This window comes from Poecile atricapillus, chromosome 2, assembly GCF_030490865.1.
Source record: "Poecile atricapillus isolate bPoeAtr1 chromosome 2, bPoeAtr1.hap1, whole genome shotgun sequence".
NCBI classification, from domain to species: Eukaryota; Metazoa; Chordata; class Aves; order Passeriformes; family Paridae; genus Poecile; species Poecile atricapillus.
In genome coordinates, this window is record NC_081250.1 from 140,620,305 (window position 1) to 140,634,651 (window position 14,347).

The window sequence follows — 14,347 nt, forward strand, 5'->3', positions numbered from 1 at the left end:
TGGGATAGTCTTGAAAGATGTCAGTCATATAATAAAGTACAACTTTATTATCCAGTCCTTCAAAATAGCATACTCCAGACAAGGGGAAGACGGCTCAGACTCACACTGAGAAACTCCAACAAGCCAACTTACTCCATAGCAGAAAGGTCCATGTCTACCTCTTCTCCATTCATTAGTGGAATCTTTTTCTTCTTATTTCTAGTAAAAAAGAGAAGAAGGAACAACAAAAAAAAAAAAGTATTACCTACCAGACTGGCAAATATATGTTTATAAATGAAGGTTATGATTGCAAAAGTATTCTGTGTTTCACCACAAGAAAAAGTAATGCTCTCTCCAGCAAAAAATATTCACAAATTTGAGCTATGCAACCATTTCTACAATTTTTACAATTACACATAAACACAGAAGTTTGAGAATTCAAGAGTAATTACTGAGAATTCAAATTATTAAAATGCATTAGAAAATGAAGAGACTCTATGTGGGAAGTACATTACTTTTCTTGCTCCTTAGGTTGACCTAACAGTCCCAGCACTCTCTTCATTTGAGGCACTCCTCTGGCCTACATTTGTCTTCCCTCTAACTTGTGATTCCCATTCAAAGGCACTTTGAAAAATTTGATTAATTAGAGTCTTCATTCAACTCATTCTACATAAATTAGGTCTTCATAAAACTTTTATAAAATGACTTATAACTGAGAACTGTGTAAGGTTTCTTGGTGTCCTTAAACAGTATGAAATTCTCCACTTACATCACAGGAAAATCTTGTTTAGTAGTATTAGTAAGAAGCATAAATTTATCAACAAATGTCATGTATGTTTTCATAAATCCATAATAAAAATACCTGCAGTTAGTATTTTAGCTCTTACCTTCTGCTTTTAGAGTGGCACGGTATATCATGTTTAAGGCTGTTTTCTTCAATCTGCAATGTATGGTTGAACGAGCCATCAAGTTCTTGCACTGTCACCTTAAGAGGACCCTTCAAGTTCACAAGATTTCATTATTAACATTTAGCTTATGCTTATTAATGTACACATCATACTTGTACATGGAGGTGAAATATGGAAAATGGACCTTACCACATATTTCTGTGTCCCAGGAGATGTGTAATCTTGTTTTATTTCCAATTCCAACACATTCCGTTTTCTATTAAATGCAAAGCTACCATAAAATTTTACCACTCCACTCTGATCCCTAATAAGCAGTATAGGAATTCTAGTGCACAATGCAATAGCTATAAAAAGCCATAATTCTCAAGTCTTAACACTTTAAGCTTTATGCTTCTTTATTCCTAGAATTTCCCATTCCCAGAAAATCTGGAAATTAAATCACTCATGTTCATTCACGAAATTCAGGGGGTTTACGTTCTTTAATATTTTTTTTCTTTAAATAGTTCTTTAATGTCCAATCACGTCTCTTACAGAGAAAAACTGAAGTGCAATGAAAACTATCTAGTATGAAGAAATTAATTATGAAAAACTATTCTGGACTCCACCACATCCAATGTTCTTGGCATACTCTCAGAAAAATTGTGTAAGACTTCAGTAATTTCAATATGGTTTTACTATGTATTTTAGCAAAATAAAACTAAGGAGAAAGTGTAGACATTAGTTTCTGTTTTCTACCCACACTACATTTAGCTCCATTATTTTATTGCAATTTTTCAAACTGGGCTATGTGACCAGTCACATGTGTCTGTATATGAGCTCACATACACGAGAGTATACAATAGGAATAACGAAAAGTAACAATCTCACTCTAAATTTTTGCCCAGGCAATGATTTCTTCATGACAATTTTTCCTGTGAATCATTTCATCATTCATTTCTGTATGACAGCCATTACTACACTTTACTTATAGTAAAAAAAAGTACTAAAATGAAGCATTTTAGTCTAATGCACATTCTCACAAGCATCTGACAATATGAGACAAAAGCAAGGGAGAAAAATCTGTTCTTTCATGTCCTCACATTTAAGGGAAGAGCTTCCATATTCAAAGACATTTCTTATCATACAGGGGTTATTAACCTTCCTCCCAAAATCTGGCCATTTGGCTAAATACCTCAGACTAGTTCTGTTCATTGAGGCTGCCTTCATGAAGCTCTGGGACTTTGTCATCAGGTATAGTTTAAGACATTTTTTAGTGGTTTCTTCAGCACAAGGTTGACACTCAGCATCAACACAGCCCTTGGCGTAAGACAGCACTAGTTAATAGCAGCAACATCTCCCAAACAACATGAAGACCTGTGACCCTACAAGGTGGAAAATGCATTGTCACAGGAATAGCAGTGTTTGAAGCATGGTAGGAGGTTGCAATCATGGGATTAAATACAAGTTAGAGTTAACAGGATCAACCTTGGGGCCAAAGTATGGAGAAGGTGAAAAAAATCCCCAAGTGTGTGAGGTACAAATCTTTCTTCCTTACAGAACAGATGTAATTAACAGATGTAACAAGCTCAGATAGTAATGCTGACATTTAGGTGTAGCTGCAGCAATACAGAACTCTTATTTTTCTTAAGTGCTTGGCACAGCAAAGCATGGAAATTAGAATAATGTGTATTTATACTTTATGAACACTTCTGATGCAAATAAAGTACTAACCTCTCAAATAACTATAAATACTAATTATACAGTGCTTTTTAGTTAAGATAGTGAGATGCATGAACGTTGTTAAGTCAGCTCAAATTAAATACCTACTTTTGTCGTCTGTTTCAAGAGTAAGGTATGTTTTTACTGTAGTCATGTACAATTCTAGCCTGGAGTCACATTAAATAGAAATAACAAACCTGTTAAATGGAGCCATGTCAAATTTCCCCTCCTATCTATCCAAAATAAGAAACCCTGTTTCTTGACTAATACCGCTTAAATTTGAAGAATCAACACACAGAGGTTTATTTTACCTGAAACTGTGCTATTAACACAAGCTACTAAACTATTAAAGTATATTGTAAACTAATAGTCTGTGCTTTAGGTTACTTATTTCATGGTGATTTACTGGAAATCACATATTAAAATGCACCAGACTATAGCATTTTCCATGTCCGACTTCAGCACATTTCTATGGGCAGTGTCCTCTGGAATCCTTTTAGTATAATTTGGCCTTAAATTCCAGCAGAGTTCCTGTACTTATTTCAAAGAAAAACTTAAAATAATGAAATCCTTTCTAGTAAAGAACATGCAAAAAAGCCAGCATAGTTCAAAGGACTATGAAAAGATTGTGAACTTGTGGCTCACATATATATCTAATTCACAGAATAATGAACTTAACTGTTTTATGCAAAGATATTTCATACCCTTCTTCACATTCCTTTCATAGTGCCAATTAAAAAGTCAAATTCATTCTCCACATTAACAATCCAGAGCAAGAGTAAAAAGGATACACCCACTGCTTTATTAAAGGTTGGATGTCTTTGCCTGAGACATTTGAGATAGATTTCAAAAACCCAGATGTGGAAACCAACATCTGACTCCACATGTGTGACTGGAACTTCTGAGATGAAGCAGTACTGGCCAGACTCAACAATTTGTTGAAAACCTAAAATGATAAAAAGTTATTACTTTCCCTAAATGCTTATACTTATATATAAGTATATATACATTTATATTTATATATATATACATATATTTATACTTCAAATCATAAATAAAATAAGCATTTCTGTTTGATTTCAGTTGAATTGCAACTAAAGGCCGATAAACTCACTTTCTGATAACTGGCTTTAAAAAAAGGTTTTCAAAATAAAGACATTATGGGAAATAGTTTGCTTGACCATATCAGAAATTTGCAGTCTAAATGTATCTTCCTCCAAGTTACACATAGATATGCACATACAAAATCCATTAAAAGATCATCAACTTTCAAGAATTATCCACAGTAAAAGAAAGCACTGACTATATCTCCTTTTTCAGAAATTCAACATTCATCAGATTCTCTGCAGTATCTTCAACCTGGCAACTACCTATAATAGCTCTAGTATAATAACATACATGTCTTCCTTAAAAATAACCCCAAATCAAGGGAAAAAACTCCAACCTCTCAAAACCCCTAAGGTGATATGAAAATATCACTCATTTTTTTAACTGTTTATTTGTAGCACCCTATTCTTTCTAAGGCATGTCACAAAGGATAATTAGTAAAGAAAGGAAACTACAGTTCTGCAGAAGGTCAGTATTTCAGAATAAAATTACAATCTTCTATTCAAATGCTCCCTCTAATATAAGCATCTAAGTTTCATCTAGCACTGAAAACTATATAATGAGACAGCTGGAGCTGGATTTTCATTATTGTCAGTATTTATAATTTCATTAGATTAGCTCACAGCAACACCAGTCAGGGACAGTAAAACATGTTCTCAGAGTTAACAACAAATCAAAATAACCCAAACCAATATAACACCTTAAGATTAAAGAGAATATGCAACATATAAAAAGTATTGTAAGTTATGCATAAGAGTAATAGCTAACCCTTATCCTAACCCAAATGCCCAAATGTTCATTCAGTCCTGCTAAAATTGAAATGACAAATGGAATCCTATGATGACCTGTTCTTCTCTGAACTCTATTTAATGAACAGAAATGCAACTGAAAAGTTTTTTATATTCCACATAATCATCTAAATACCTACCTGTAACATGAACTCCATGCTAATTCTGTTCTCAATCAGTCTCATAACAAGATGTGCTTTACACTGGAACATAGTATAATACTCCCAGGACAGTGTATGAGGGTGTTTGATAGAAAAATGTAGATGTGAAGCAGGGCTGGAAAAAAAACCAAAAAAACCCATCTAGTTTGCATTTTATTGAACAAAACTTAAAATGTACTCCAGCAACCAAGCTTAGAGCAGCACCAATAATTACTTAGGATATCCTGTACTGCTTTAGTTACAAATTATGGCACACTTATAATGACCACTCACTTGCCCAGAGAGGTGACAAGGGTGTATGTACCTGGTATCCAGCAAGTACTGTACAGAGATTAATGGCACATGATAGCTGCTGTGTAGTGCTGTAGAGACAGTGGAAGCACCAGCAAAATGATCAAGGAACCAGTGCCTGAGTCTGGAAACTAATCATGAATCAGCAATCTTCCTGCTCCACTTCTATTTAAGAGTAACTGTATAGAGTAAATATTTTGTATTTAAAGAAATAATTGTTGCAATTCAAGAAATGCAGGAGTTTTACAATTCATAGAACACTTTAATGTGATTGGCCTAAGGAATTCCTTTCCTTTTATTTTAGTTAGTAACTTTATCTTTCAATATTTTGGCAAACTTGGTATCTTCTAAATCAGGTAACATGCTAAGACGACTACGCAGATAATATTTAATCCTTGAGAAAAATAAGACTTTTTTTGCCTCCTTTTAAGGAGACTTTTATTTGAGAAGTAGAAATTATTTATAGACTGACTTAATTTTATTGATGACCCAAGTCTGTCACAACTGTATATTGCTTTGCTATGTTTTTTAATATTTTTCACGGGACATTTGAGTTTTCCATGAATGGATAACATCTGAAGAAACCAGGTTTGCTGAGGTTTGCTTGCAAGTGCTCTAGCAAGACAGTACCAGCACTTAGCTCCTTGTCTGCAGTCCTTAATATTTCAGATGGCAAGAAACAAGGTAGCTGCAATACCTAAATAACTTTTCCATCCTTCTATTTACTGGGAGAACCCCTTGACTTTGCTCATGAGTATCTGTTTTAACATCTTAAAAAGATACAAAAAGAGAAGTATGTCTAAATTTAAGCAAGTATTACCCTTCTTAGGTACAGTAATTTTGTTTAAAAATAAGTATATAGATTAACTCCTTGTCTGTAGTTGATAAGCAGTTGCTGAAGTTCCCCTTATCACAATTCTCCTGTTATTCTGGATACTTCTCGATTCTGAGGTAGGGAAGGATTAGCAACCATGAAAGAATTGAAATTCAAGGAGGGAACAGACGTTGTGGCTCAGACATATAACAATTTGGTCTCAGAATAAAAACTATTTATCCAGCTCCAGATCATACAGTTGATTGACTTACATAAAATTCTTTTCTTGCAAATAACAACTGAGCCAGGACCCACAATCCCAAGATCCCTTTTTATATTTACTAAGTGTTGATTGAATTTGGTACTGGTTACATTATTTAACTGCAAAGCAAACTGAGACTGCATTTGACAGTTACATTTTGTAGTTCATTCAATATTAATACATTTCTTCATATTATATTTTTCTTCAATCATTGCAATTCCACAGCTTTTATTGAACTGGCACCAAAACAGCATTAAAATGTCCAATACGGACCTAGAACCTTTGTTGAAGTAGAAAGCGAACCAGCTTTTCCACAAAATTTCACAATGCTCATGCTCTTGAACACAGTCCAGCCATTCAGTATAAATCCAGTTAGTAAGCTCCTTCCATATGAAATTTATCTATACTAATTTCTCTAAGTTTTTAATTTTTACAGTAGGTTGGTACCAGCACAATCAAAGGCTGAAGAGAACCACAGTCCGAGAGAGGAGGACACAAAATGAAAAGGTTATGCACAAAGCTTTGTTCTGAAGCTTTCATCCCTACAGCAGTTAATTTGCAGTTTTCTTTCCTTCATTTTCCCAGGCTCTAGGATCTTGTCTTTTAGAATAAGCACTCTGAAGTGCAGTGTTTGTGTTAGACCAGACATAAACAGGAAAAATCTGAGACCTCTGTTTTGCACACAGATTAATTCATGTGTCTGAAGGAAGTTGGGCTTTTGTTGTTTTTTTTTTTTTCTTGATGATTTACTATGGTATTTTACTTCTAATTTAGCTGAAAAATTAGATCATTACTTAACACAAATTTTCTTCATGTTATTATTGATTGGAACTGCTGTGCTGCAAATCTTTGGCAGGAAACCGTATCATAACAAGCAGAACAAGGAAATGAAATGCATAGAATATAGTGGAGAAAGATGTTCTAGGCCCCTTTATGAAAATACTTTCCTTAAATACAAATTATCTCCTAGAGGCACAAACTTATCCATAATTTACATACAAGGGAACTCTGCAATCTACAATGAACAGCAAGTTGTAATTCACACTTAACTGATGCTGTGGTTATTACTAACAAGCTGTAATGCAATGAAGCCGCAAAATAAGTGTAGAAACAGTTCCCAACAATATATCACAACAAGGAAACACACCTTTAAGAGCTTTAGGACAAGATTTTGTCAATTATTTGTGTCAAATTCTAGAATAAATATAGTGAAACTAATGAAACTAGCAGTTAGAGATTTTGATTTTAGTGAATTTCCTTCTTTAAAAATGTGCCCCTTATCTATAGTTTAATCTGATCTTATTACTTGCAATTTAGTGATTTTCACAATTCATTCAGTTCTAAATCCAGAATTTAAACTTTAAATTAACACAATCTGGATTTGCACACAATCATACGCAAAAGAACCACTGTTACAGGCAATTCTGGTTGTATTTTTCATAATAGAGGGACTTCTGCTGTAGTAAAGAACAGAAGCTGACATAGTAGTCTACCTGCACAGGCTCAACCTTGCAATTAATGTGCACATGCTGCTTATGTGTTTCCAAAAAGCAATTCCTTGTGAGGCTCTTATAAGATCAATTTATGCAAGAAAAGAAAAACCCAGCAAAAGCTTGACACTTAAACCCATTATCAACTTACTGATCTGACATGCAGCAATACTTTTCTACCTCCAGTGTTTAGTATAACTCAGTGGGTAGTACTGGAGTATTACAAGAGAGGGAAGGAGAATCATTCTAAGCTAGACATGCTGAAGCTACAATTATAGGGAAAATTAAAACCCAGCCAGTTCACATTGGAAACTAATAGTGTTTCACAGATTACTGACCTAATACTTTTCTACCCCCAATATACTATGAAATCTCAGTCTAATACTACAAGATGATATCTGAGATCGGAAAGAAAAAAGAGTAAAGAAATAGAAAGCTGATGACACCATAAAAAAGCCTGAAAATTACTAACCACTCCAGAAATAGCTCATGTCAAAATTCTGGCTCCATGTTCTCTCTTATTCTCTTACTAAAAAGCAGTTTTGTAACAGCATTAAAAACACTCATTGTACTTAATTTCCTTTGAGATTCAAATTGAAAGAAAAATAAAACAACAGGTATTACAATATACTCAAGACATACTTTATGAGACTGGTAATACATGCCTTGGGCAGCTTGAGATCTTCAGCCTTTGGCCTTGCACTACACAGCACACCCAAGGCATCTAATAATGTCCCCATAAAAACATACTCTGCAATGACTTGCAGCTTAAATAAACATACTTGTCTTTCTCTTTTCCTCCTCCGAATATTGGATGCAGTAAAACTCCTCCAGTCTTCAGTTCATATGCCACAATTTGATCTAACTCCTAAGAACAACATACGTAAGTAAGCATAATTTTGAAGAGCAGAGAAATTATTTAAAGAAGACAGGAAAGCTTTTAATATTGCACAAGTCATACCTCCTAATAAGCTTGTTTGCAAAAGGATAAATATTTTTAAATCAGGGATGTTCCTCAAATGACAAACAATAATAAAACAGTAGAAATTAGCAGTTTATACATGCTCGGGCTGCAAAAGGGGCTAATCCCCAACCGTGCTGAACTACATTAAAACCAGAGTATTATTATTCAATAAGTAAGTTGCCTTCAACCAAAAGAAACAAATGTGATGAGCATTTCATGCAATGGAAAACAACTAGAGACACACACAAACAAATAAATATAATGTATTAAACATAGATATAAATAAATAAATATTAACATCTGGCCCAAGCTCTGCACTGAGTCTGAACTTGTGTGATGCCATGCCCAGGTTAACAAGCACACTTTAAGGCAGGATGTTTTTAAGGGCTCACTGTCACCCAAAAGTCAACATGAATCAAACTGTGTCAGCTTAAGCACAGGAAATGGAAGCTGACGCTACACAGTGTTAAAGATTTCTGAAATGTTTATATATGTATTGAGATTTATTGATACACATCAGCTTACACACTTTCATATATTGGTAATACTTTAGAAAAAGGGCAGAACTGGAGGCTGTGACAGTAGCACCTCTCAATTCTACATGGACACCCTTAGTTTAGTGTGGACAGATGGGGAACAACATGAGCAACTTGTGCTGCAGACAGCAGTGACTGTTCTCTGCAGCAGCCACACCTTTAGCACAGACAACACAAGCCTGGTGAACTGAATGAGCATTAGGCAGACAAGGACATGGTACTGGGTCCCCAGGTGAGTAAGGGATGTAAACGGAGCATGTGGGGTTAGGATTTACTTTTTGGAATATGGAGAGTAAGAGAATGTGATGAGAGAAAGAAGATACGCATATTTTTGTGTATAAATGTTACTGGCAAAGAATGAGGAGCCACTGCTGCTATCACTAGGAGTACGTGTCTCAAAGATTACATTTGAAACATACACTATAGACAAAAATTTATTTTCCATGAAAATAAATCCCTTCACACAAGGATTTTTTTTTATTGTTTCATTATTTCATTTAGTACTTCAATGACACTAAAAGATAGCTGAACCACCGATGATCAAAGCTAACATTGGAGCTTTTCTGAGCTATATGGATAGCAATCACAGAATAATAAATTCACCAAATAAAAATTCTTATAAATCCTATATTCTATTCTAAGTATTCCAAAAGTAATACCTTTTTTTGATTTTTTTTTGGCTCAGGAGTCTAAACAAAAAGAGGAAAACTAATTGCATGGAGAGACAACAGCAGTTATTTTTCATATGGCAGTCACAAAAATCTATTTTGGTTTGTATATTTGGTGTTTTTTCTTGCAGCAAGTGGTAAAAATATTTTAGCTCTCAGGTTTGTCACTACTAAAAAGGTCTTTAGATTGCAATGCAAAGCTATATTATATTCTAGTTTTATACTTCTTTAATGCAAAATGTTTGAAAGATACAGAAAACGCTAGGATGTTACCTGCTTAATCCAGTGGCGATACTCATTAACACCAAAGGTTTTTTTCATCCAAAGGCCATAAATGTAACCAGAGATTCCCTTCAGCACCCATTCATCTGACCTATTATAAGAAAGGAACATGAATTATACCACTTCAGGGGATGTTTTGTAAGGGATGGTATTTTTGACCAGCTCAAAATTAGCCACAAATTTCAAAAGGTTGTATAACTTCTCTAAGCCAACGGAAGTCTGATGAGCTGTGAACCAATTTATGGAACTTGGCACCTGGATGGGACCAATGAAACTGAAAAGTCAGTGAAAACTGAACTTCTACCACAGAGATCCAGATTAAAATATAAAACTAAACTATTTTGGTTGAAACAATAATAATAAACAGGTGGAAATGGACATTAAAGTTAGAGCAACTGCTAATCTACATGACTTTAATTCAGTGATAAACACTCAATGCAGTGCAGAACATTTAGCCAGCAAGTAGACAAAATACCTGTCTCACAATTTGGTGGACACCTTTTAAACACATCTTCTGTAAGTTATGTTCCAAGGGAGGAAAAACAGACAAAAACTACAACATGATCAGGAACTAGAACCTTAAACAGAAAAATGACATTGTACACAAGGTATGATGAAGTAAATAGAACAAGAACATATGAAAATTGAGTCATTATGAAGGATGTAAAAAATTGCCTTCATCACAGCAGTAGGCTAGAAATAAAGAAGAGAGTCAGAGAAATTACAACAGTACAAACATCAATTTAAGAACATGTTGATTTCCCGTTTTTAAAGACAAGGATGCTCTGGGACATAAGACTTTTGCCATAAAAAAAGATAATATGTTACTTGCCCACAATAAATAAAGTGTATGTAAAAGGATATAAAATAAATACTAATGAGAACTGCAAGAGCCATTTGGGGAGGCTTTCTGAAACATGGAGTTATAGCCACCTTAGCAGGAATTTTCCTATTTGACACTAATTTCTGCATTCTCCTCCCTGGACAACTTCTTAATTTATTAGTTCTGTGCTCTACAAGTAAGCATGCAGGCTATACTTTATCATCCAAAATATCTAGGAGAAATTGACTAATAATGCGAAAGAGTTACCTTTCTAAAATTTTCACATGTCAAAGCACACTACAACATTCAGGAACATATATTCAATTTATACAATCTTTTGAACTTTTATATCTCACCTTCTCCTTTCAAAACAACAAAAAAATACTAATGGATTTTCAGTTATTGAGCCGAGTTTATTGTTCCTACTTTTTTCCACATTTTTTCTTTCTTCTACAATTACTGCTTTACTTATTTTTCTGATAAAATGCAATTTGCAAATCAAAATTTGAGCTTCCTAGATACTCCCCATTTCCTGGAGAATATCATGGTAAAATACTTACCAGGACATTCTGGATATGAAACATCCAAAGAATTGCTGGGCCAGGGCCTGTGCCAAGCATCTCCTTGTCAGTGGAGTTTCATCTATAATCATCGCACTGTGCAGGAGATTTGTGCTGGACCCCCATAAAAAAAAATAACACAACATGAGCACCAGCTCCAAAGAAACACAAGATACCTTGCCTTAAAAACCAAAACAAGTAAAACAATTTCTTCATTGTTTTCCCAGTGAGATAGTAACATTCTTTTTAATTTTTAATTTTTTAATAATCTTAATGCAGGCAGATCTCCTGCTATTATCATCTATACACAACTCTCTGTATAGAGCCTAAGTAGTTTAACTGGTAACACTCTCTTGGATTCCTGATATCCTATTCCAGCTAGAGAAAAATAAAACACAATCAAACTTCTGTAATTAATTTGAGATTAAATACTTCATGGATGGCAATTCTAATTCAGAAGGAAAATCACTGACAGGCTTTTTTTTAAGTAAATCCAGTATCTTCATAACAGATAAAAATGGAAATGGTGTTAAAAGTCTGTAATGTCAACAAAAACAAGCCTTTTCAAACTAGAAAGCCCAAAACTCAGGCTACAAAAATAACTAGTTTCACACATTTCTCAACAGTTGTGGATCTAGAGCTTCTAGGCCTGTGGATTTAGAAGGCATAATTTTCTTAAATACTAACCTGAAAATACTCATGGATGCATAAGCAGCTACTTCAACATAAGCTTCATCTATAAAAACAGTCTTGAAACAGGAGTAAGGATAGCGGCAGGTAAGAATCTCCTCATAAAATTCAAACACCTCATGAAGGTATGACGTGGTATGTTTGAGCAAAGGGAGAAGTTGTGGTAAGCAAAAGTGAGTCACCTACAAAGGAAAATTTGTTACAAGACCTACAAACATATTTAAATACATAAATATCAAGTATATTAGATATCACCAAAGAAACCAAATTTCAACTAAATTTGCCCCATAAATTCAGACATAAATGGCATTACTGCTTATTTAATGGGGTTTTTTTTTTGAGATAAATTTAAATACAGGCATTACTAGACAAGCTTTATCATATGACTGTATTGATGAAGGTTGATCTTGATATTCCATTCTTAGATTAATATATACTGACTGCAACATAAAAGACCAGTAATTTAGAAAAAAAGGAGGCTTCTATGACAAAGATTATTACCTCATGCATGTATGGATCAACAAGGATTTCAAAAGGTCCAATTGCCAAAGAGATGTTAGAAGCTGCAGTTGGAATAGTCAGCATGTAATGAAAAGTCTTCTTTCTCATATCATGGGTGTATACAGTTTCCACCAAATCTCCGTTTGAAACAGCCACCATTGCAGCATCTACAGTATACTCAAGTTTCCAGGTACACAACTCAGAATATGAATCCACACAAGGAAACCAAAATCTAGGAAAGTTCAGTTTGGGGGGGGGAAATTGTTAACAATTATACTTAATAATTATATTCTTTTTCACAGGCAATTTTCTTTCAAGTTCCAAACTATATCCCTAAATACTTAAGAATATATGAATGTTGACACACTGACTCCTACAATACATTAACTTTATAAAGCTTCACAGGTTTTTTTTCTTAACCTCCTGCTGAGTATAAAGACTAATTACTGTCATTACATGCTACTTCACATTGGTAAACTCCTTTCAAGCACAAATTAAGTTTTAGAATTTTTTAAACTTAAAAGAATTCATAGAAATTATTTGTATTTCCTACAGTTCAAGAATAAATAGGAAATAAAAATCTAACATTCAAAGATAATTTTCTTACCTTGTAGAATTTTGATAACCACATGAAAAAACATGAGCCCCTCTTTCTGCCATGTTGCCCTCCATGTTGGGTACCACAAAATGAAGGCCTCCTTTTGGCTGGTCCAAAGAAAAGTTTATATGCACCTTCAGGACTTTTAACTCTGCAGCACAAAGACCAAAACTAGAGTAAGCATATACAACTTACATGAAAGTTATTTCAGAATAGTAACTCAGTTTTGGACTCTAGGTCTTTGAAGATTACGTGATAACTTCATTCCCATGGACTTGCCAGTCCATTTACAAACTCACAACTCAAGGCTTACAAAATTGAGACCTCCCGAAGCACAACTTAGAGGAGATGAATTTATAAGAATCTTTATTAATTAAAACTTATTGGAGTCACATTTCATTTTCCTATTCCCCAACAGTAAAGCGTATTTATACAGACTGCACCCTAACCATGATTTCCTTGGCACCTTGCCGAAAAAGATTTCTCCAAAATCTCTATGAAGCAGGCACATTCTTAAAAGACATATTATTGTCATTTGCAGTTGCTTAAAATCTCTAATTCTAGTTAATGCTTTTCCTATAACTTAAGTGTCTTCACTTTAGTTTAGTTTCACAGAAATCTCACCTATGAATAGATTGGCAAGAAAAGAAATTCTAGCATATGCTGAAATTTATCCCACAAGTATCACCATATTTTGGCACACAAACTTTGAAAAGTCAAATTATACATGTTTGAATATTTTCCCTTCTAGGCTTGCACATAAGGCAACAGGGACTTACATAAAAATTAAATAAGTGTCTTTTCCATCAAGGTGCATCTGACAGTACTGCATGAGTCAACCTCATGATACAGTTGTTATTATTCTCTCAGAGGTCTCATAAATCCATGGGAAAAACCGATAAAACCATGCAAGTAATACAAGAAACTAGTAAGATCCCTGTAAGAAAATAATCAACACTGGAGAGTAACTTATTAAAAGAGCTACTTATTCCAGGATCTAGTATGCCAGTTTATAAAGAAGTATACTTTCACTACCAAATCAATTTTAAAATTACCATTCCTCAAAGTGAGATGGCATAAAATTAGTAGACTTTTGTAAGAAGATGTATATAACTATATCCTTGTAAATTATTTTCTTTGTTGGATCATATATGTTGTAAGCAGCTTCAAAATTACAATTTAGCCCGCAGTACACTCCATTATTACCAGTTCCTCAAGTATTCTCCT

At 34.1% G+C, this 14,347-nt stretch overlaps 1 protein-coding gene across 4 annotated transcripts in view; it reads right to left on the minus strand.

Moving 5' to 3' along the window:
- TAF2 (TATA-box binding protein associated factor 2) overlaps window positions 1-14,347 on the minus strand; it is a 59,280-nt gene that overhangs the window by 32,986 nt on the left and 11,947 nt on the right. For all 4 annotated transcript variants that reach the window (XM_058831714.1, XM_058831712.1, XM_058831713.1 and 1 more), the window contains exons 5-15: window positions 13,130-13,271; window positions 12,523-12,754; window positions 12,019-12,203; window positions 11,332-11,445; window positions 9,940-10,039; window positions 8,281-8,366; window positions 4,621-4,756; window positions 3,377-3,531; window positions 1,077-1,191; window positions 867-976; window positions 133-198 (exon numbers count right to left, since the gene is read on the minus strand). In XM_058831714.1, the coding sequence (XP_058687697.1) occupies window positions 133-198; window positions 867-976; window positions 1,077-1,191; window positions 3,377-3,531; window positions 4,621-4,756; window positions 8,281-8,366; window positions 9,940-10,039; window positions 11,332-11,445; window positions 12,019-12,203; window positions 12,523-12,754; window positions 13,130-13,194 (1,364 nt within the window). In that variant the 5' untranslated portion in view covers window positions 13,195-13,271. The remainder of the gene's footprint in view (window positions 1-132; window positions 199-866; window positions 977-1,076; window positions 1,192-3,376; window positions 3,532-4,620; window positions 4,757-8,280; window positions 8,367-9,939; window positions 10,040-11,331; window positions 11,446-12,018; window positions 12,204-12,522; window positions 12,755-13,129; window positions 13,272-14,347) is intronic.